This window comes from Oncorhynchus gorbuscha, linkage group LG11 (assembly GCF_021184085.1).
Source record: "Oncorhynchus gorbuscha isolate QuinsamMale2020 ecotype Even-year linkage group LG11, OgorEven_v1.0, whole genome shotgun sequence".
Taxonomy (NCBI): domain Eukaryota; kingdom Metazoa; phylum Chordata; class Actinopteri; order Salmoniformes; family Salmonidae; genus Oncorhynchus; species Oncorhynchus gorbuscha.
Window position 1 is genome coordinate 24,841,944 of NC_060183.1, and position 22,511 is coordinate 24,864,454.

The window sequence follows — 22,511 nt, forward strand, 5'->3', positions numbered from 1 at the left end:
GATGTCAGGGACAAGATTGTAGACCTACACAAGGCTGGAATGGGCTGTAAGACCATGGCCAAGCAGCTTGGTGAGAAGGTGACAACAGTTGGTGCGATTATTCGCAAATGGAAGAAACACTAACGAAACACTAACTGTCAATCTCCCTCGGCCTGGGGCTCCATGCAAGATCTCACCTCGTGGAGTTGCAATGATCATGAGAACGGTGAGGAATCAGCCCAGAACTACACGGGAGGATCTTTTCAATGATCTCAAGGCAGCTGGGACCATAGTCACCAAGAAAACAATTGGTAACACACTACGCCGTAAAGGACTGAAATCCTGTAGCGCCCGCAAGGTCCCCCTGCTCAAGAAAGCACATATACATGCCCGTCTGAAGTTCGCCAATGAACATCTGAACGACTCAGAGGACAACTGGGTGAAAGTGTTGTGGTCAGATGAGACCAAAATGTAGCTATTTGGCATCAACTCAACTCGCTGTGTTTGGAGGAGGAGGTGCTGCCTATGACCCCAAGAACACCATCCCCACCGTCAAACATGGAGGTGGAAACATTATGCTTTGGGGGTGTTTTTCTGCTAAGGGGACAGGACAACTTCACCGCATCAAAGGGACGATGGACGGGGCCATGGGCAAGTGTTTTGCCACCAAGTGCGAAGTCATGTTTTGCAGATGGGTCAAATACTTATTTCCCTCATTAAAATTCAAATCAATTTATAACATATTTGACATGTGTTTTTCTGGATTTTGTTGTTGTTATTTTGTCTCTCACTGTTCAAATAAACCTACCATTAAAATTATACTGATTATTTCTTCGTCAGTTGGCAAACGTACAAAATCAGCAGGGGATCAAATACTTTTCCCGCTCACTCTCTCCATTTATTAATAGGTTTTTGCTGTTACAGCCTATTAATGTTGATTGTGGCTTTGTGTGAATGCATTATTCAGAGTAAGTCATATTAGACTTGTTATAGTGTTACAACAGATATTGATTCACTACCGTATCACTACTCTCTTATTTCATTATATTGAAAGGAATCTTTTCAACCAAAATATGAGAACATAACAGTTTTTGAAAAATACAGCTGTGTCAATGTTAAGAATGTAGCTAGTTTGTCCATATTGTTAATGTTAAGCAAGCTAGCTAACTTTATTATTAACAAACTTAGCACGCCTATCTAGGTAGCAAAGAAAATGTATCTTGTCGGTTACGGAATTCAAACCAGCGACCTTTAGGTTACTGGCCCAACACTCTAACCTCAAGGCTTCCTGCTGCCTCATACAATTTATATCAACTCCAAGTCAGTAAAATAACATCTGCTGAAAGTCCATATTAATGTACTGTTATATTACTGATCACCTGTTATTGATTTGTCTCACCACCAGGTCGTTGGAGAGGAAGCTGCAGAGGCCTCTATTGGCCAAGTCCCGGACACTACCCAGCATCCCCCAGTCCCCTACCGTGGCCAGGGTCCACCACTCAGACCTGATTGGTGGGAGTCCTCCTCGCAGGACGTCTTTGGCCAGCAGCAACAATCAGCCCAAGGCCTGCACTTTGCCTCCTGAAGGTTAGAAAACACCTTTCTCGCTCAATCACACACACACACACACACACACACACACACACACACACACACACACACACACACACACACACACACACACACACACACACACACACACACACACACACACACACACACACACACACACACACACACACACACACACACACACACACACACACACACAAAACCACAGCCACAGGAAAGGCCTGCTTCACCCAATGCTTGTGCTTTTGGGGCCTGTCTTTTAATGTCCATAAGTAGCCAACCTTGTAACCTTTTCCTCAGGCTAATTGTGCATAGGCAGAAGTGTCTGGTGAACGAGAAAGCCTTTACTTACCTTGAGACACACGTGTTAAGATGGTAGCTAACTGTTTTGTGTAAGTGTGTCTGCATTAAAAAATACACGGCAACTCTCTGACATTCAGAACACGGCACAGCAGACTTTGGAGAGATGGGCCGCTGTTTCCTAGGACTCTCTGAGCATCCAGAACACGGCACAGCAGACTTTGGAGAGATGGGCCGCTGTTTCCTAGGACTCTCTGAGCATCCAGAACACGGCACAGCAGACTTTGGAGAGATGGGCCGCTGTTTCCTAGGACTCTCTGAGCATTCAGAACACGGCACAGCAGACTTTGGAGAGATGGGCCGCTGTTTCCTAGGACTCTCTGAGCATTCAGAACACGGCACAGCAGACTTTGGAGAGATGGGCCGCTGTTTCCTAGGACTCTGAGCATTCAGAACACGGCACAGCAGACTTTGGAGAGATGGGCCGCTGTTTCCTAGGACTCTCTGAGCATTCAGAACACGGCACAGCAGACTTTGGAGAGATGGGCCGCTGTTTCCTAGGACTCTGAGCATTCAGAACACGGCACAGCAGACTTTGGAGAGATGGGCCCGCTGTTTCCTAGGACTCTCTGAGCACTCTCTGAGCATCAGGAACACGGCACAGCAGACTTTGGAGAGATGGCCCGCTGTTTCCTAGGACTCTCTGAGCATTCAGAACACGGCACAGCAGACTTTGGAGAGATGGGCCGCTGTTTCCTAGGACTCTCTGAGCATTCAGAACACGGCACAGCAGACTTTGGAGAGATGGCCCGCTGTTTCCTAGGACTCTCTGAGCATTCAGAACACGGCACAGCAGACTTTGGAGAGATGGCCCGCTGTTTCCTAGGACTCTCTGACATTCCCGCCAGTGACGCACACCAAGCTCAAATGGTTTCACATCCAAACGGCGGTCTGAATACTGATAGAAGACTGCTGCCGCTGTGTATATTTGGTAGCCTACTAGACGGAATGGTCGTAAGTTCAGAGGGGAGGCAGAGCTTTGACGAAGCCGTCTGATTCCTGTCAGATACGCGGAGAGACACGTCTTCCAATCTCTTCCCCTCGCACTTCTGTAATTCCCCCGCGCCTTCGATATCTGATTCCCTTGTTACAAAGGGTGCCCGCTTCCCAGACAGGGCACATGTCTGTCTGCCGTGGATAAGTTCTATTTTTACATCAAATGCCTTTTTCCTTCACCCGAACCGGTATCACTAGATTGGATAGGTGATAAGATGGATGATGACATATGGAAGTTCAAAAGGCTAACGCTGCTGACGTAGACAAGCAGTGCATTGGGACTGTATTCAGACCCCTTCACTTCTTCCACATTTTGTTACGTTACAGCCTTATTCTAAAATGGATTACATTGTTTCCCCCCCACCCTCATCAATCTACACACAATACCCCAAAGCAGTTTTTTTTAATGTTAGAAAAAGTATTACAAGTAAAACACTTAAATATCACATTTACATAGGTATTCAGACCCTTTACTCAGTACTGTGTTAGAGCATCTTTGGCAGCGATTACAGCCTCAAGTCTTTTCTTCTTGGGTATGACGCTACAAGCTTGGCACACGTTTATTTTGAGAGTTTCTCCCATTGTTCTCTGCTCTCAAGTCCGGGCTCAGGCTGGGCCACTCAAGGACATTCAGAGACTGTACTTAGGGTTGTTGTCCTGTTGAAAGGTGAACCTTCGCCCCCAGTCTGAGGTGCTGAGCGCTCTGGAGCAGGTTTCCATCAAGGATCTCTCTGTACTTCAACTGTGGGATCTTATATAGACAGTTGTGTGTCTTTCCAAATCATGTCCAATCAATTTAATTTACCAGGTGGACTCCAATCAAGTTGTAGGAACATCTCAGGGATGATCAATGGAAGCAGGATGCACCTGAGCTCAATTTCAAGTCTCAAAGCAAAGGGTCTGAATACTTATGTAAATAAGGTATTTCTGTTTTTTTATTTGTAATAAATTAGCAAAAATGTTTAAACATTTTTTCTCTTTCTTATTATCGGGTATTTTGTGTCGATTTTTAAAAATGTAATCCATTTTAGAATAAGGCTGTAATGTATCAAAATGTAGAAACGTGAAAGGGTCTGAATTCTTTCCGATAGGCTGCACTTTCTATTGATGGACATGAAGCTATTTTATAGTTTCTTATAAAGTCTTGTCTGCTGATAACAAAGTAAAATAGAGGTTAGCGTGGATAAGACTGGCATACTTTGCAAAAGTTTGACCTACAGCCAACAGGCTTGGCTATAGCCTACTTTAAGAGTTAGGAAAGAGGCCTAAATGCAAGGCAAATGGAAACTCTGGAGCACATAATACATCATTTAATAGATGAGTGAATGTTGGTTGTATATAGAAAGTCGTATCCAAACTTGTTGCTGCTCTGTGAAAGGTATGGCACAAAACAATAGCATTAAACACCAGCTCCCCACATTCCAGAGGCTTCGCTGTGAAATGATCACCCACGCGCCACATTCCCAGTCTCCCCGGCAGGCCTGACAACTGTCAGAGAGCCGTCAGCAGGAGCGGAGGGGTCGCCAGTTCAGGGCGCCAGAGGCTAAGTCGGCGCAGCCTCGCATAAGCCAGAGCCAGCCTGACTCGCCTGACTCTCCGACTCGCCTGACCCTCTCCCCCCCAAATATGTCCCCATAAAACCGAGCCATCACCCTGAGTCGTTCCGAATAAATTCTGTGGTATGTTCCATTTGGGGATATGAAAGTTGAACGTGATTGATGCTATTATTGTGTCTGTCAGGAGGGCTTTTTCATGTGCCAGTGTATATGCTGTTTAAAGGGAGTGAGCACCGGTTCCCTTTGAACAGGAGGCTCCCAAGAAAGTTTCCTTATTGTTCTTGCAAGAGGCAGGCAGGCAGACAGGCAGGCAGGCAGGCAGGCAGGCAGGCAGGCAGGCAGGCAGGCAGGCAGGCAGGCAGGCAGGCAGACAGACAGACAGACAGACAGACAGACAGACAGACAGACAGACAGACAGACAGACAGACAGACAGACAGACAGACAGACAGACAGACAGACAGACAGACAGACAGACAAGGCATTAGTTTGGGAGATATTTTCTTAGCAGCAGTATAATCCTTCATAACCCACTCTAGGGCCACCCTGTGCCAGTCAGCCTGCCGGAGCTGTCACTGTGTGAGTCACTGAACCGACTCGCTCCCTCCCCCACTCTCTCCTCTTATTTCCCACTGTATTTTATATTTTATTTTACCTTTATTTTACTAGGCAAGTCAGTTAAGAACAAATTCTTATTTTCAATGACGGCCTAGGAACAGTGGGTTAACTGCCTGTTCAGGGGCAGAACGACATATTTTTGTACCTTGTCAGCTCGGGGATTTGAACTTGCAACCTTTCGGTTACTAGTCCAATGCTCTAACCACTAGGATTGCAGGGGGAAAGAAAGAAAACATTTAAGAAGCATGAAGAGGCTAAGGCAAGTAAAGTAGAAAACACATTTTTAAAAATCCAAATGAGTGGAGAAATAGAACCAAATCAGCAAATTTCTGATTCAGAAACAGTTGTTGTGAACCCTTCTCTTTGTTTCTTTCTCTCTCTCTCTCTCTCTCTCTCTCTCTCTCTCTCTCTCTCTCTCTCTCTCTCTCTCTCTCTCTCTCTCTCTCTCTCTCTATCTATCTAGTGTTAAATATTTGTTATATGCCCTTTGTTGGCAATGACAGAGGTCAAACGTTTCTGTAAGTCTTCACAAGGTTTTCACACACTGTTGCTGGTATTTTGGCCCATTCCTCCATGCAGATCTCCTCTAGAGCAGTGATGTTTTGGGGCTGTTGCTGGGCAACACGGACTTTCAACTCCCTTCAAAGATTTTCTATGGGGTTGAGATCTGGAGACTGGCTAGGCTTCTTACAAAGCCACTCCTTCGTTGCCCGGGCGGTGTGTTTGGGATCATTGTCATGCTGAAAGACCCAGCCACGTTTCATCTTCAATGCCCTTGCTGATGGAAGGAGGTTTTCACTCAAAATCTCACAATACATGGCCCCATTCATTCTTTCCTTTACACGGATCAGTCGTCCTGGTCTCTTTGCAGAAAAATAGCCCCAAAGCATGACGTTTCCACCCCCATGCTTCACAGTAGGTATGGTGTTCTTTGGATGCAACTCAGCATTCTTTGTCCTCCAAACACGACGAGTTGAGTTTTTACCAAAAAGTTATATTTTGGTTTCATCTGACCATATGACATTCTCCCAATCTTCTTCTGGATCATCCAAATGCTCTCTAGCAAACTTCAGACGGGCCTGGACATGTACTGGCTTAAGCAGGGAGACATGTCTGGCACTGCAGGATTTGAGTCCCTGGCGGCGTAGTGTGTTACTGTTGGTAGGCTTTGTTACTTTGGTCCCAGCTCTCTGCAGGTCATTCACTAGGTCCCCCCGTGTGGTTCTAAGATTTTTGCTCACCGTTCTTGTGATCATTTTGACCCCACGGGGTGAGATCTTGCGTGGAGCCCCAGAACGAGGGAGATTATCAGTGGTCTTGTATGTCTTCCATTTCCTAATAGTTGCTCCCACAGTTGATTTCTTCAAACCAAGTTGCTTACCTATTGCAGATTCTGTCTTCCCAGCCTGGTGCAGGTCTACAATTTTGTTTCTGGTGTCCTTTGACAGCTCTTAGGTCTTGGCCATAGTGGAGTTTGGAGTGTGACTGTTTGAGGTTGTGGACAGGTGTCTTTTATACTGATAACAAGTTCAAACAGGTGCCATTAATACAGGTAACGAGTGGAGGACAGAGGAGCCTCTTAAAGAAGAAGTTACAGGTCTGTGAGAGCCAGTCTGTGCTTGTTTGTAGGTGACCAAATACTTATTTTCCACCATAATTTGCAAATAAATTCATTAAAAATCCTACAATGTGATTTTCTGGATTTTTTTTTCTCATTTTGTCTGTCATAGTTGAAGTGTACATATGATGAAAAATACAGGCCTCTCTGATCTTTTTAAGTGGGAGAACTTGCACAATTGGTGTCTGACTAAATACTTTTTTGCCCCACTGTATATATACACTGCTCAAAAAAATAAAGGGAACACTAAAATAACACATCCTACATCTGAATGAATGAAATATTCTTATTAAATACTTTTTTCTTTACATAGTTGAATGTGCTGACAACAAAATCACACAAAAATGATCAATGGAAATCAAATTTATCAACCCATGGAGGTCTGGATTTGGAGTCACACTCAAAATTAAAGTGTAAAACCACACTACAGGCTGATCCAACTTTGATGTAATGTCCTTAAAACAAGTCAAAATTAGGCTCAGTAGTGTGTGTGGCCTCCACGTGCCTGTATGACCTCCCTACAACACCTGGGCATGCTCCTGATGAGGTGACAGATCGTCTCCTGAGGGATCTCCTCCCAGACCTGGACTAAAGCATCCGCCAACTCCTGGACAGTCTGTGGCGCAACGTGGCGTTGGCAGATGGAGCGAGACATGATGTCCCAGATGTGCTCAATTGGATTCAGTTCTGGGCAACGGGAGGGCCAGTCCATAGCATCAATGCCTTCCTCTTGCAGGAACTTCTGACACACTCCAGCAACATGAGGTCTAGCATTGTCTTGCATTAGGAGGAACCCAGGGCCAACCACACCAGCATATGGTCTCACAAGGGGTCTGAGAATCTCATCTCGGTACCTAATGGCAGTCAGGCTACCTCTGGCGAGCACATGGAGGGCTGTGCGGCCCCCCAAAGAAATGCCACCCCACACCATGACAGACCCACCGCCAAACCGGTCATGCTGGAGGATGTTGCAGGCAGCAAAATGTTCTCCACGGCGTCTACAGACTCTGTCACGTCTGTCACGTGCTCAGTGTGAACCTGCTTTCATCTGTGAAGAGCACAGGGCGCCAGTGGCGAATTTGCCAATCTTGGTGTTCTCTAGCAAATGCCAAACGTCCTGCATGGTGTTGGGCTGTAAGCACAACCCCCACCTGTGGACGTCGGGCCCTCATACCACCCTCATGGAGTCTGTTTCTGACCGTTTGAGCAGACACATGCACATTTGTGGCCTGCTGGAGATCATTTTACAGGGCTCTGGACACTACGCTGACAGACACAGCAAACCTTCTTGCCACAGCTCGCATTGATGTGCCATCCCGGATGAGCTGCACTAACTGAGCCACTTGTGTGGGTTGTAGACTCCGTCTCATGCTACCACTAGAGTGAAAGCACCGCCAGCATTCAAAAGTGACCAAAACATCAGCCAGGAAGCATAGGAACTGAGAAGTGGTCTGTCGTCACCACCTGCAGAACCACTCTTTAATTGGGGGTGTCTTGCTAATTGCCTATAATTTCCACCTGTTGTCTATTCCATTTGCACAACAGCATGTGAAATTTATTGTCAATCAGTGTTGCTTCCTAAGTGGACAGTTTGATTTCACAGAAGTGTGATTGACTTGGAGTTACATTGTGTTGTTTAAGTGTTCCCTTTATTTTTTTGAGCAGTGTATATTGTTACATAGACCCGATAACAATTAATCATGACCCATCCTGGACCCGAGGGACAAGTTAGAATTTCAGAACCGTCTCGGTATATTGGGTCCACCTTTATATAAATAATACTAATGTTAGTAGTATTAGGGCCAATGCTTTGTAGAATGCTAATCCAAAAACTGTTTTTTTTTTCACATAATTGTATTATTATTGTTGCAGCACCAGAAAAATATATATTGCTTTGTTGTGTCCTGGACAGTTCTTGAGAGCAGTTTGATTGAATAGAGTACACAGTATTTGTAGGATCAGACGCTCAAAGTTTCGATTGCACGCCCAAGGCCTCCTCTGGCAATCAGGACCCTGTGAGATAATCCCTATTCATTTACTTTCAGTGAAATGAACGTACTTAATTACTCTTCTTTTGTGATGTATGCTCTTACCAGAACAGTATGTGCAAACAGTCTCTCTCTCTGTCTCTCTCTCTCTGTCTCTCTCTCTCTGTCTCTCTCTCTGTCTCTCTCTCTCTGTCTCTCTCTCTCTGTCTCTCTCTCTGTATCTTTCTGTATCTCTCTCTGTATCAATTCAATTCAATTCAAGGGCTTTATTGGCATGGGAAACATGTGTTAACATTGCCAAAGCAAGTGAGGTAGACAACATACAAAGTGAATATATAAAGTGAAAAACAACAACAATTAACAGTACACATTACACATACAGAAGTTTCAAAACAGTAAAGACATTACAAATGTCATATTATATATATACAGTGTTTCAACAAATGGTTAAAGGACACAAGATAAAATAAATAAGCATAAATATGGGTTGTATTTACAATGGTGTTTGTTCTTCACTGGTTGCCCTTTTCTCGTGGCAACAGGTCACAAATCTTGCTGCTGTGATCTCTCTCTCTGTATCTCTCTCTGTATCTCTCTCTCTGTCTTTCAATTCGATTCAAGGGCTTTATTGGCATGGGAAACATGTGTTAACATTGTCAAAGCAAGTGAGGTAGATAATTTATAAAGTGAATATATAAAGTGAAATAAACAATCAAATTTAACAGTAAACATTACACATACAGAAGTTTCAAAGCAATAAAGACATTACAATTGTCATATTATATATATATATATATATATACAATGTACAAATGGTAAAGGACAAGATAAAATAAATAAGCATAAATATGGGTTGTGTTTACAATGGTGTTTGTTCTTCACTGGTTGCCCTTTTCTCGTGGCAACAGGTCACAAATCTTGCTGCTGTGATGGCACACTGTGGAATTTCACCCAGTAGATCTATCTGTCTCTCTCTCTGTATCTCTCTCTGTCTCTCTCTCTCTCTCTCTCTGTATCTCTCTCTTTATCTCTCTCTCTGTCTTTCTCTCTGTATCTCTCTGTCTCTCTCTCTGTCTTTCTTTCTCTGTCTCTCTCTCTGTGTCTCTCTGTATCTGTCTCTCTCTGTCTCTCTCTCTGTATCTGTCTCTCTCTGTCTCTCTCTCTGTGTCTCTCTGTATCTGTCTCTCTCTGTCTCTCTCTCTGTATCTGTCTCTCTCTGTCTCTCTCTCTGTGTCTCTCTGTATCTGTCTCTCTCTGTCTCTCTCTCTGTATCTGTCTCTCTCTGTCTCTCTCTCTGTGTCTCTCTGTATCTGTCTCTCTCTGTCTCTCTCTCTGTATCTGTCTCTCACTTTCTCTCTGTGTCTCTCTCTCTGTCTCGCTCTCTGTCTCTCTCTCTGTCTCCCTGTCCCTCAGGATGTTTCTTCACTCAACCTCTGTTTTACCATGGCATCAATCCTTCAGCCCTATAGCACTTTAATCCCACCAGCCTACTTCTATTCCTGATGATCACAGAGCAGTTTGATTGAATAGAGTACACAGTATTTGTACGATCAGTCGCTCAAAGTTTGAGTACACGCCCAAGGCCTCCTCTGGCAATCAGGACCCTGTGAGATAATCCCTATTCATTTACTTTCAGTGAAATTAACGTACTTAATTGCTCTTCTTTTGTGATTTATGCTCTTACCAAAACAGTATGTGCAAACAGTCTCTCTTTGTCACTTTGTCTCTTTGTCTCTCTCTCTGTCTCTTTGTCTCTTTCTCTCTGTATCTGTCTCTCTCTGTAGCTGTCTCTCTCTCTGTATCTGTCTCTGTCTCTCTCTCTGTATCTCTCTGTATCTCTCTCACTCTATCTCTCTCTCTGTATCTCTCTCTGTATCTATCTCTCTCTGTATCTCTCTCACTCTATCTCTCTCTGTATCTCTCTCTGTATCTCTCTCTCTCTCTGTATCTCTCTGTATCTCTCTGTATCTCTCTCTCTCTCTCTCTGTATCTGTCTCTCTCTCTCTCTCTCTCTCTCTCTCTCTCTCTCTCTCTCTCTCTCTCTGTCTCTCTCTCTGTCTCTCTCTGTCTCTCTCTCTCTCTGTCTCTCTCTCTGTATCTCTCTGTATCTCTCTCACTCTATCTCTCTCTCTGTATCTCTCTCTGTATCTATCTCTCTCTCTGTATCTCTCTGTCTCTCTCTCTCTCTCTCTCTGTATCTGTCTCTCTCTCTCTCTCTCTCTCTCTCTCTCTCTCTCTCTCTCTCTCTCTGTCTCTCTCTCTGTCTCTCTCTGTATCTCTCTCTCTGTCTCTCTCTCTGTATCTCTCTGTATCTCTCTCACTCTATCTCTCTCTCTGTATCTCTCTCTGTATCTATCTCTCTCTCTGTATCTCTCTGTATCTCTCTCTCTCTCTCTGTATCTGTCTCTCTCTGTCTCTCTCTCTGTATCTCTCTGTATCTCTCTCACTCTATCTCTCTCTCTGTATCTCTCTCTGTCTCTCTCTCTGTATCTCTCTCTGTCTCTCTCTCTCTGTCTCTCTCTCTCTCTCTCTCTGTCTCTCTCTCTCTGTATATCTCTCTGTCTCTCTCTCTGTATCTGTCTCTCTCTTTCTCTCTGTCTCGCTCTCTGTCTCTATCTCTGTCTCCCTGTCCCTCAGGATGTTTCTTCACTCAACCTCTGTTTTACCATGACATCAATCCTTCAGCCCTATAGCGCTTTAATCCCACCAGCCTACTTCTATTCCCGATGATCACAGAAAAAAAGAAGTAAACCATCTACTTAAGCCCATCAGAGTAACTGAGGGCTTCCATTTTACCCCCCCCCCCCTGAATTCCTATTTAAAAACATTTTTGTATATGGTCCAAATATTACATTCAGACAGATTTGAGTCTTGTGTCATGTTTGTTGCCTAGCAACCAGTGTCATTGGTTGCGGCGAGCCAGACATTCCTTATTCAAGTTCCTGAATAACCAGCCTCTCCATTAAGCATCAATGATTGGCCTTTCTTCACCACAAGCATTTGAGCAGTTCAGAGGAAGATATAGATAAAATCCCGAACACAAAGAACACGGACAACAAGTAATGCTACATACAGGTGTGGTCAGGTCCCAGTGTCTTTTCTATGTCCACCATATCGATGCAAGTCTAGTGATTTAGACAGTTGACATAATGTCCCCTGAAAGGTAGACGGCAGCGTTCGCTCACTGATTCATTGATTCCAGCAGCAGACAAGCACTATAGGTCTCACGTTGCGTTGCGTCAACGCCAGTCAGATGTCAGTCCAGGGTGTTTGATGATGGAGTGATGTCAGTAGATATTAGTTTCCTGTGTGTTTGACAGGTGCTCATGTGATGTCCGAGCTCAGAGAAAAACACCAGTCACATCCTTCACGGTCACGGAATATTTCTATATTCTGATTTACGAGAATAAATTATATGAACGGGGGGGGGTATAACAATACTTTGCTCCTGCTAAAGCGATAGTTCAGAGTTATATCTGTATTGCTTAATGATCTGGATTATAGTTAATGGAGAGGGAGGATTTGTGTATTTATTTGTCTTGACTCAAAAACATAAACAGTGTTTTATGCAAAGTTTATTGTCTCTCTCTCCCCACCCCCTCTCTCCCCCCTCTCTCTTCATCTCCCCTCTCTCTCCCTCCACCCCCCCTCCCTCTCACGCCATCCCTCTCTTCCAGGAGAGCTGTGGCGTCTGGAGGACGACGTGGAGGACGAGGAGGAGGCGGGGCGTCTGTGTGCCGCCGCCCGCCCCCGTTCACAATCGCCCTTCTCCCACTTCCGCACGCGCACCGCATACCTGCGCAAGAGCGTCTCCGTGGACGACCCCCTGGGCATGGTAGACTACTGCTCGTCGGCGCCCCTCGAGGGCAAAGGCAGTCGCGGCGGCAAGGGCAAGCTCAAGAGGAAGTTTGTAAGTACCCAACTTCCTGTCTTTCCTTTCAAAAGAGCATAGAGAGATTATCCCAGCCAACACACAGCCACCACAAAATGTTGGCTCAAAGTTATGGGTATCAATGTGATATCAGTCTTTTTTAGTTCAAATGACAACCTAGAGAATTCGGTCCCTTTTCAAATGACTATATTTGTGATTGTGTCATCCTTCACTTAACTGTGCACATGTAAGTGTTTTCCAACGCACACACACACACTGGTTGACCTCAGAAACATACACTACCATTCAAATGTTTGGGGTCACTTAGAAATGTCCTTGTTTTCCATGAAAACATACATGAAATTAGTTGCAAAATTGAATATGAAATATAATCAAGACGTGGACAAGGTTATAAATAATTATTTTTTATTTAAATAATAATTGTGTCCTTCAAACTTTGCTTTCGTCAAAGAATCCTCCATTTGCAGCAATTACAGCCTTGCAGACCTTTGGTATTCTAGTTGTCAATTTGTTAAGATAATCTGAATAGATCATCATCCCATACTTCCTGAAACACCTCCCATAAATTGGATTTGCTTGATGGGCACTTCTTACGTACCATACGGTCAAGCTGCTCTCACAACAGCTCAATAGGGTGACTGTGCTGGCCACTCCATTATAGACAGAATACCAGCTGACTGCTTCTTCCTTAAATAGTTCTTGCATAGTTTGGAGCTGTGCTTTGGGTCATTGTCCTGTTGTAGGAGGAAATTGGCTCCAATTAAACGCCGTCCACGGGGTATGGTATGGCGTTGCAAAATGGAGTGATAGCCTTCCGTCTTCAATATCCCTTTTACCCTGTACAAATCTCCCACTTTACCACCACTAAAACACCCCCAGAACATCACATTGCCTCCACCATGCTTGACAGATGGCGTCAACACTCCTCCAGCATCTTTTCATTTTTTTCTGCATCTCACGAATGTTCTTCTTTGTGATGTGAACACCTCAAAATGAAGATTTGTCTGTCCATAACAATTTATTTCCAATCTTACTCTGTCCAGTGTCGGTGTTATTTTGCCCATCTTAATCTTTTATTTTTATTGGCCAGTCTGAGATATGTCTTTTTCTTTGCAACTCTGTCTAGAAGGCCAGCATCCCAGAGTTGCTTCGTCACTGTTGACATTGAGACTGGTGTTTTGTGGCTACTATTTAATGAAGCTGCCAGTTGAGGACTTGTGAGGCTTCTTGGTCAGTTGTGCACCGGGACCTCCGAAACTACTTTTTCTATTCTGGTTAGAGCTGGTTTGCACTGTTCAGTGAAGGGAGTAGTACACAACGTTGTACGAGATCTTCAGTTTCGTGGCAATTTCTCACATGGAATAGCCTTCATTTCTCAGAACAAGAATATACTGACGAGTTTCAGAAGAACGTTCTTTGTTTCCGGCCATTTTGAGCCTGTAATCGAACCCACAAATGCTGATGCTCCAGATACTCAACTAGTCTAAAGAAGGCCAGTTTTATTGCTTTGTTAATCAGAACAGTTTTCAGCTGTGCTAACATGATCAATTAGCCTTTTAAAATGATAAACTTGGATTAGCTAACACAGCTAGTGTGATGGTTGGTAATTGTATTTATTTTACTAGGTAAGTCAGTTAAGAACAAATTCTTATTTTCAATGACAGCCTAGGAACAGTGGGTTAACTGCCTGTTCAGGAGCAGAACGACAGATTTGTACCTTGTCAGCTCCGGGATTTGAACTTGCAACCTTTCGGTTACGAGTCCAACACTCTAACCACTAGGCTACCCTGCCCCTGGGCCCCTGTACGCCTATGTAGAAATTCCATTTTAAAAAATCTGCCGTTTCCAGCTACAATAGTAATTTACAACATGAACATGTCTACACTGTATTTCTGATCAATTCTGTTATTTTAATGGACCACAAATGTGCTTTTCTTTCAAAAACAAGGACATTTCCAAGTGACTCCAAACTTTTGAACAGTAGTATAATTTTCAGTGAGCAAATGATCAATCACACAGAATGCATTTGCATGCGATCGGTTCTTCCAGAGATTCTGCTGACGGTAGGTCAATAGAGACTCAACACTGGAGACTGATTTTGTTGGAAAGACTTTCAGGACGCGGTATTAACACGGTATTAACGGTATACACACGGTATTAACTACAAATAGACCTCAAGTCTACAACACAACCAGACGGTTCGGGCACAATGTGTCCCTTCTGACACAAATAACTCAATCCCCCTGATTGACTTGATTTAGTGACATGTTTCACATGTGGACAGTCCAGTGATATTTGACCCCCGACCTTGATAAGAAATGACCATTGGATAACATAAATGGGAAACTAATAAAATAATAACAGTAGGCTACACCAACATTAGAGTCCATTCATACAATGTTTTGGGTAAATTGCCACATTAGATTTGCTGTGGGAAATGAGGAAATAGTTCATTTCTAGTGCACGGATGCTTGTCAAATAGATAAATCACCCTTAGCCTGTTAACCTTTTACTGCAGTGGGCTAAATCAGGGTCACACAGAGTGATTCTTAGTAGTCTCAAACAAATGTACTGAAGAGGCGAAGCGAGAAGGCTCACTCTCACCAAAAATCTGTCCAGAATAAGCCCAAATGCGTTTCTGTGGACTTAATATGCAGACCTAATCTTGTCGCCTGGCTTCCTGCTTTTGGGACAACGACTCCCATTGTTCGGCCGGAGAGATGAGCATCTCATCATTATATATAGATCTCTGAATAAGGCAACACCTTTTAGGGAGCGGTAAAGGGGTGACCTATAATGGTTGGAACTGACATCAGTTGTGCGGGTGAATTTGGCGCATATTGATGGTTTAAACGAGACATCAGCTGGTTGCAATAGGACCCTTGTTATTTGAATATTCTGATAGGCTCCATTCTGTAGGCTCCCCGTTAGCCTATCCATTGTCACGTGATGAAAGGTGTGAAGACCGACAATAGGCTCCTGTTTGTGTTTTCCCTGGCTGAGTTGTTGACGAGCTGTTTCGGGCCATCAGTTGATTGACAGATGTAGGTCTACTGTAGATCCATCAACTTTCCTCCAGTGGGGATGTTTCGGGCCATCAGTTGATTGACAGATGTAGGTCTACTGTAGATCCATCAACTTTCCTCCAGTGGGGATGTTTCGGGCCATCAGTTGATTGACAGATGTAGGTCTACTGTAGATCCATCAACTTTCCTCCAGTGGGGTTGCTCGCCCCACGTTTTATAGTTAGGCTATGTGTAATTTGCAGAGGCGGATAGAATAATGAAAATCTGTAGATACGTAAAGGACAGTTACTAGACTGTAATTCTGTCAAGTAAAAGTAAATGTATCCCACTTAAACTACTGAAGAAAGAGTGAAAAGTAACTGATCAGAAAACAACTTAATAAGTACTAGTTACATATTGAGTTAGTACGTTTAAAAAAATACTTTATGGTAAACTGTGACAGCGAACCAAAAGGACAAGAACTTAGTGAAATTGATTTGACATTCATTTATTATTTAAATTGTTCATTAATTATTTAAGCCAGCACCATTATTTAAGTCTTTAGATGTCCTCCAGCACCGGTAGTGGTAGTCTCGACAGAAGACTGACTGCAAACATAGTCCACAGGTGGTACAGTTTCAACGACGGTCTGATTCAAAGTTGACTCAAATCAATGTGCTCAATTTCATAAAGGTCAATGGGAACTTGACATTGGAATAATATATACATTTTTTAAATGTAATAGCGTTAATGAAAATGTATTTCACAATATAATTTCGAGGACATGTGATGGTGAATGCGTACTACGCCAAGTGTGATGTTTAATCTTCCACTCAGAACGACATCGGGTAACTGTCAAACAACGATCAGTATCGACATTTCTCTTGTCAGTCGTGTTACTAGTGTGCAAATCAGACACGGGTCAGCATGGAATAAACACGACGGTAGGTATCCAGGTAAGAATCATACAGTGCAGATATCAACTCAACCATCTTCTTCCTCCCTGAGGTAGGATTTACCTGCCATCCTCCTTCTCTTCCGAACCGCTCCTTTCCACTTGGAAGGGGATTTTCATTTTCTTGGCTGGCCCATTCTCCTCCCCCCTCGGTTGTGCCACTACAAGCTGTAACTAAAAAGACACACGCACACAAAAGAATGTATTTCTAGTATATGGCACAAAAAGCTTACTGAGATGATACACGGACTGTATTGACAGACGTGCTTATAGGCCTCGTCATGAAAACAGAAGGACATTTCAGAGACACACAAACACACCCAGAGTGAGAGAGAGAGCAATGGAGTGACTGGATTCTGCGCCGGACGGACCACTTGTCCTAGCTAACGTTAGCTAGCTGCATGGCTGGACACTGCAGCTAGCTAGCGACCTTAGCCAGCGTCTCTGGTGGCAACCTCACGTGATAGCTATTGCCACACACGTCTGATTCGACTTTTCAGTGTTTATGCCGGTGACATGCTGACCACATCGCTCGCGTTTGCAAAATAAATGTGCACATGCATGCTATTCAGACATTGCACCCGCACTGCTCGCGTGTGTCAGCGTCTGCGTAGCCAGGCGCTAAAATAGAACTTGGTTCCATTTGTGATGCTTGACGCGCTGCAAGTCCCGCCTCTTCCTTACATATACCCACATGGGTGATTGAAAGATGAACTGAGGTCCACACTCCAGTCCAGTTGGCAGTGGTAATGCACCTTAAAGTTGGTTGCTAACCACTATATAAAGTCCAACGAAGAAGAAGCCTGAAGGAGGAGAGATTACTAGAAACAAACCCGGTTTGTTGGTTGGAGTAGAGGACCTTGTCTATTTCAGGTAAAATAACAACCCAATGTTTATATCCAAGGACAAATTAGCTAGCAACAGAAAGCTAGCTAGCTAAATTGCCATAAATGTTTAATGTTTTTTGACCTGTCCCCAAATTAATATAGTTGGTTCAGAGTTAGTTATTTCAACCTGCGTGTCCTGATCCAACCTGTGTGGGAGGACAAAATCAACATGCGTGCGATGGCGCACGCGGACACACGCACCGAGCGAGCGGTCGGGTCAGCATGTAAGTTATCCAACAAGCAGAGATCATATGGCGTGCTAAACATACGAGATTAAACTTAGCCATTTGATTTGCCACCTAGCCATTTGATTTGCTACCTAGCCATTTGATTTGCTACCTAGCCATTTGATTTGCTACCTAGCCATTTGATTTGCCACCTAGCCATTTGATTTGCTACCTAGCCATTTGATTTGCTACCTAGCCATTTGATTTGCCACCTAGCCATTTGATTTGCCACCTAGCCATTTGATTTGCTACCTAGCCATTTGATTTGCACTCGCCCTTAAAATGCAATTAGAACCGTAGAATTATATCTGAGAAATAGTTATCTTACCCAGACATATATAATATTACAAAGGTAGAAAGTAATTCAAGTTAGTGATGGGACAATAGATACCAGAGTTCCGATGCAGTTTTAAAAGCACTACTCATCTGACGCAATGTACCGAAGCTCGTTTTTAAGTAACATCATCTCGTGATCAACGACGTCCAAAGCTTCGTTTGATCACGTGGTTTCTCAAACCGTGTGTTGCAAAATGCCAGATCTCACTGATTTCGCCGTGGGTTCCGGTGCTTTCTTCAATTCCAAGTTGCTTTCAACCACCAACCTTTACTGTAGGTCTAAAATGTAATGTTAAGATCTCTCCATGTTGTGACACCTGATCGGTAGCTCAGCAAGTAGAATCTGGGACCATAGAACACTCATAGATGATCGCTCTGGATAAGAGCGTCTGCTAAATGACTTAAATGTAAATGTAAATGTAAAAGTGTTAAGAAACATATTCTATTCTTATATACAATAAGAGTGACTCCAAAATGACACACGACATTATTTACCATTCATTCCTGGATGCAAAATCATCTGAAGCGCAGCCAAAACAATCAGCACATACGTCCAACAAATATGTAGAGTCACAAGCTCGATGTAGTCATTGTGTGCTGTGAATATGACTTTAATACACATATAAGTGAATTTGACCCAGTACTTCTGCTTCCCTAAAATGGGAGGACTATATACAAAAAGTGTTGTCATTTTAAACGGTTCCCCAATATGGATGAAAATACCCTCAAATTAAAGCTGACAGTCTGCACGTTAACCTCCATGGTCACTGTATCATTTCAAATCCAAAATGCTGGAGTACAGAGCATTAAAAAAGCATCAATGTGACATTGTCCCAGTAGTTTTGGAGCTCACTATAAAGGCCACTAAGCAAACACTTTTATCTAAAGTCACTAATCGTACAGGTCACCTCTGCGAGAAATGACCTTGGTGTTGCTAATGTCACACAGTCTTACCAACTGAGCCACACAACACCAACCTCTTACCAACCATTATTTCCCACCTGTCATCTACAGAACCTTTCATGGCAACCCTAATTTGAGAAGGGGGGGGGGGTTGGGTGTTCCAAATGGGGTTCGTCCCATGTGGCGCCTCTTCCACACTATAGGGGACCGTGACCTGAGACAAGGAGAGAGGAGGGGGGTTGGGTTGTGGTCATTCGAGATTGAAGTTGTCGTTATTGTTCGTGGTCATGAGATCTGGTAAGAGGATCCATCATTACCTAGCTAGACTTTGTAATTGGTTCTCAAATAACCCCAGAAGGAACGTGACACCAACCATGGAAGAGGAGAGTCGGTGGGGGACCTCTGTGAGGGGTGCCTGTCTGGGTGTATGAGAGAGTGTGCGGATGTCTTTCTCTGTCAAACACGCAAGGTTGTCTAAGAATTACCCAATTATCACTGGGTTGAGAAGAAACCGGTAGAGAGAACCATATCTCTGTGATATAAAATCTATTGTGAAGATTGACAGATATTCCCAAATCGGACAGTCCTACATCCCCTTTAATGAGATGGGGACCACTCTGGACCTGATGACGTGTCGCCTGTGTTTAGGGGTAAGACCTTTTTACAGCCACGGTATCATTTGGAGCGATACTGTTGCAATACAAGTTGGATTAGAATAGTTGTATTTCTGTTTGTGCTAGATAAGTCTTGTGTAACCGACTGGGTTCGAACTCCTTTGACCTACTCCTGTCCGAAACAACCCTAGAAGCTGATGCGTTACCAAAACGCAACTTACAGTACCAATGTGACTGACTGGGTTTGAACCGGGCTCCCCTGTGCGTTATACAGGACTGTGTTAGCCCACTGAGCTGAAGCTAAGGCATAAGTTCAGGGAGCTAACGCAAATAGAAAATGACTACTTGAATGCGGAGGGGTGAAATGCCATCCCCTGGAGAATATAATTGGTCATTGCCAATCAGCAATGGTTGCTAGGAGTTTGTTTTAGTGCCAAAGCATTTTTACAGGACAATGAGTGCAGGAGCGGGGGACAATTTACACTTTGTTAGTAATTCTGAACACATTTCTGTCTCTCTCGCATCAGACGACATGCTTTTGAAATCCACATCTAATTTCTGCCACCAGATATTTCCATAAAGAGAACAACGGTTGTCATTTAAAAACTCTTAGATGTTATGTCACCTATTTAGGGGACTTTAAACGGTTCTGGACCGGTTCCAACGGACATTTTGGCGCACAGTGTTTTTTACGGTTATAAGAAAGGCGAGATCTTATAGTAAGTCGTTTATCATTTGATTTTTACTGAAAAAAAAACATAAATGCAACAATTTCCAGGATTTGACTGAGTTACAGTTCATGGATGATCTTGCCAAAAGGTCAAATGCTGTAAACACATTTGAGAGAAATAAGCGTTTTGTGCCTATGGAACATTTCTGAGATCTTTTATTTCAGCTCATGAAACATGGGACCAACACTTTACATGTTGCGTTTATATTTTTGTTCAGTGTATATTCAGAAAGCATTTCAGTAATGTCAAGCCCTATTGCCCCATTTTTGTTGAATAGGGGAAAAAATCGTTTATGATTTGACATATTTTCCTAATATTTGTACTATGTACTTGAGCTTATATTCTCAAAAGTGTCTACACCTCAGCCAGAAAGGTGAGTTCCAGACCTTTCTAAAACTATGCAACATTACCAGTTATTGTTTATGCCATCTCATGACAAATAATTACATTTAGGTCGGAAATCAACGTTTTCATCCCAGATTAAGCCATGGAAAGAGGTTTCTACATGTTGTATAAATACGTGAGTTTTCTTTTCTCATTTCCATTCTCTCACTCCAAAAGCCAGGCAGCCATCTTGGTTTACAGATACAGGCTGAGCAGTAATAACCTCTTTTGTGTTTGTTGTTCTATTGATCATTTTGCAGCTCTTTCGCTTTGTGAGCTCGTCAAAACAACAACAAGAGAACCAACAACCGCTCGCTTCATTCATTGTCCCGCAGACAGTCATTTAGTGTACACCTTACACATCCCAGACAGTCATTTAGTGTACACCTTACACATCCCAGACAGTCATTTAGTGTACACCTTGCACATCCCAGACAGTCATTTAGTGTACACCTTACACATCCCAGACAGTCATTTAGTGTACACCTTGCACATCCCAGACAGTCATTTAGTGTACACCTTGCACATCCCAGACAGTCATTTAGTGTACACCTTGCACATCCCAGACAGTCATTTAGTGTACACCTTACACATCCCAGACAGTCATTTAGTGTACACCTTACACATCCCAGACAGTCATTTAGTGTACACCTTACACATCCCAGACAGTCATTTAGTGTACACCTTGCACATCCCAGACAGTCATTTAGTGTACACCTTACACATCCCAGACAGTCATTTAGTGTATCCCACAGTCATTTAGTTACACACATCCCAGACAGTCATTTAGTGTACACCTTACACATCCCAGACAGTCATTTAGTGTACACCTTACACATCCCAGACAGTCATTTAGTGTACACCTTACACATCCCAGACAGTCATTTAGTGTACACCTTACACATCCCAGACAGTCATTTAGTGTACACCTTACACATCCCAGACAGTCATTTAGTGTACACCTTGCACATCCCAGACAGTCATTTAGTGTACACCTTACACATCCCAGACAGTCATTTAGTGTACACCTTACACATCCCAGACAGTCATTTAGTGTACACCTTACACATCCCAGACAGTCATTTAGTGTACACCTTACACATCCCAGACAGTCATTTAGTGTACACCTTACACATCCCAGACACCTTACACATCCCAGACAGTCATTTAGTGTACACCTTACACATCCCAGACAGTCATTTAGTGTACACCTTACACATCCCAGACAGTCATTTAGTGTACACCTTACACATCCCAGACAGTCATTTAGTGTACACCTTGCACATCCCAGACAGTCATTTAGTGTACACCTTGCACATCCCAGACAGTCATTTAGTGTACACCTTGCACATCCCAGACAGTCATTTAGTGTACACCTTACACATCCCAGACAGTCATTTAGTGTACACCTTACACATCCCAGACAGTCATTTAGTGTACACCTTACACATCCCAGACAGTCATTTAGTGTACACCTTGCACATCCCAGACAGTCATTTAGTGTACACCTTACACATCCCAGACAGTCATTTAGTGTACACCTTACACATCCCAGACAGTCATTTAGTGTACACCTTACACATCCCAGACAGTCATTTAGTGTACACCTTGCACATCCCAGACAGTCATTTAGTGTACACCTTACACATCCCAGACAGTCATTTAGTGTACACCTTACACATCCCAGACAGTCATTTAGTGTACACTTACACATCCCAGACAGTCATTTAGTGTACACCTTACACATCCCAGACAGTCATTTAGTGTACACCTTACACATCCCAGACAGTCATTTAGTGTACACCTTACACATCCCAGACAGTCATTTAGTGTACACCTTACACATCCCAGACAGTCATTTAGTGTACACCTTACACATCCCAGACAGTCAT

At 43.5% G+C, this 22,511-nt stretch overlaps 1 protein-coding gene across 5 annotated transcripts in view; it reads left to right on the plus strand.

Annotated features, from left to right (window-relative positions):
- Window positions 1–22,511, plus strand: part of LOC124048371 (ankyrin repeat and fibronectin type-III domain-containing protein 1) — a 287,118-nt gene that overhangs the window by 82,268 nt on the left and 182,339 nt on the right. For all 5 annotated transcript variants that reach the window (XM_046369086.1, XM_046369087.1, XM_046369082.1 and 2 more), the window contains 2 exons: window positions 1,385–1,566; window positions 12,363–12,595. In XM_046369086.1, coding sequence (XP_046225042.1) covers window positions 1,385–1,566; window positions 12,363–12,595 — 415 coding nt within the window. The remainder of the gene's footprint in view (window positions 1–1,384; window positions 1,567–12,362; window positions 12,596–22,511) is intronic.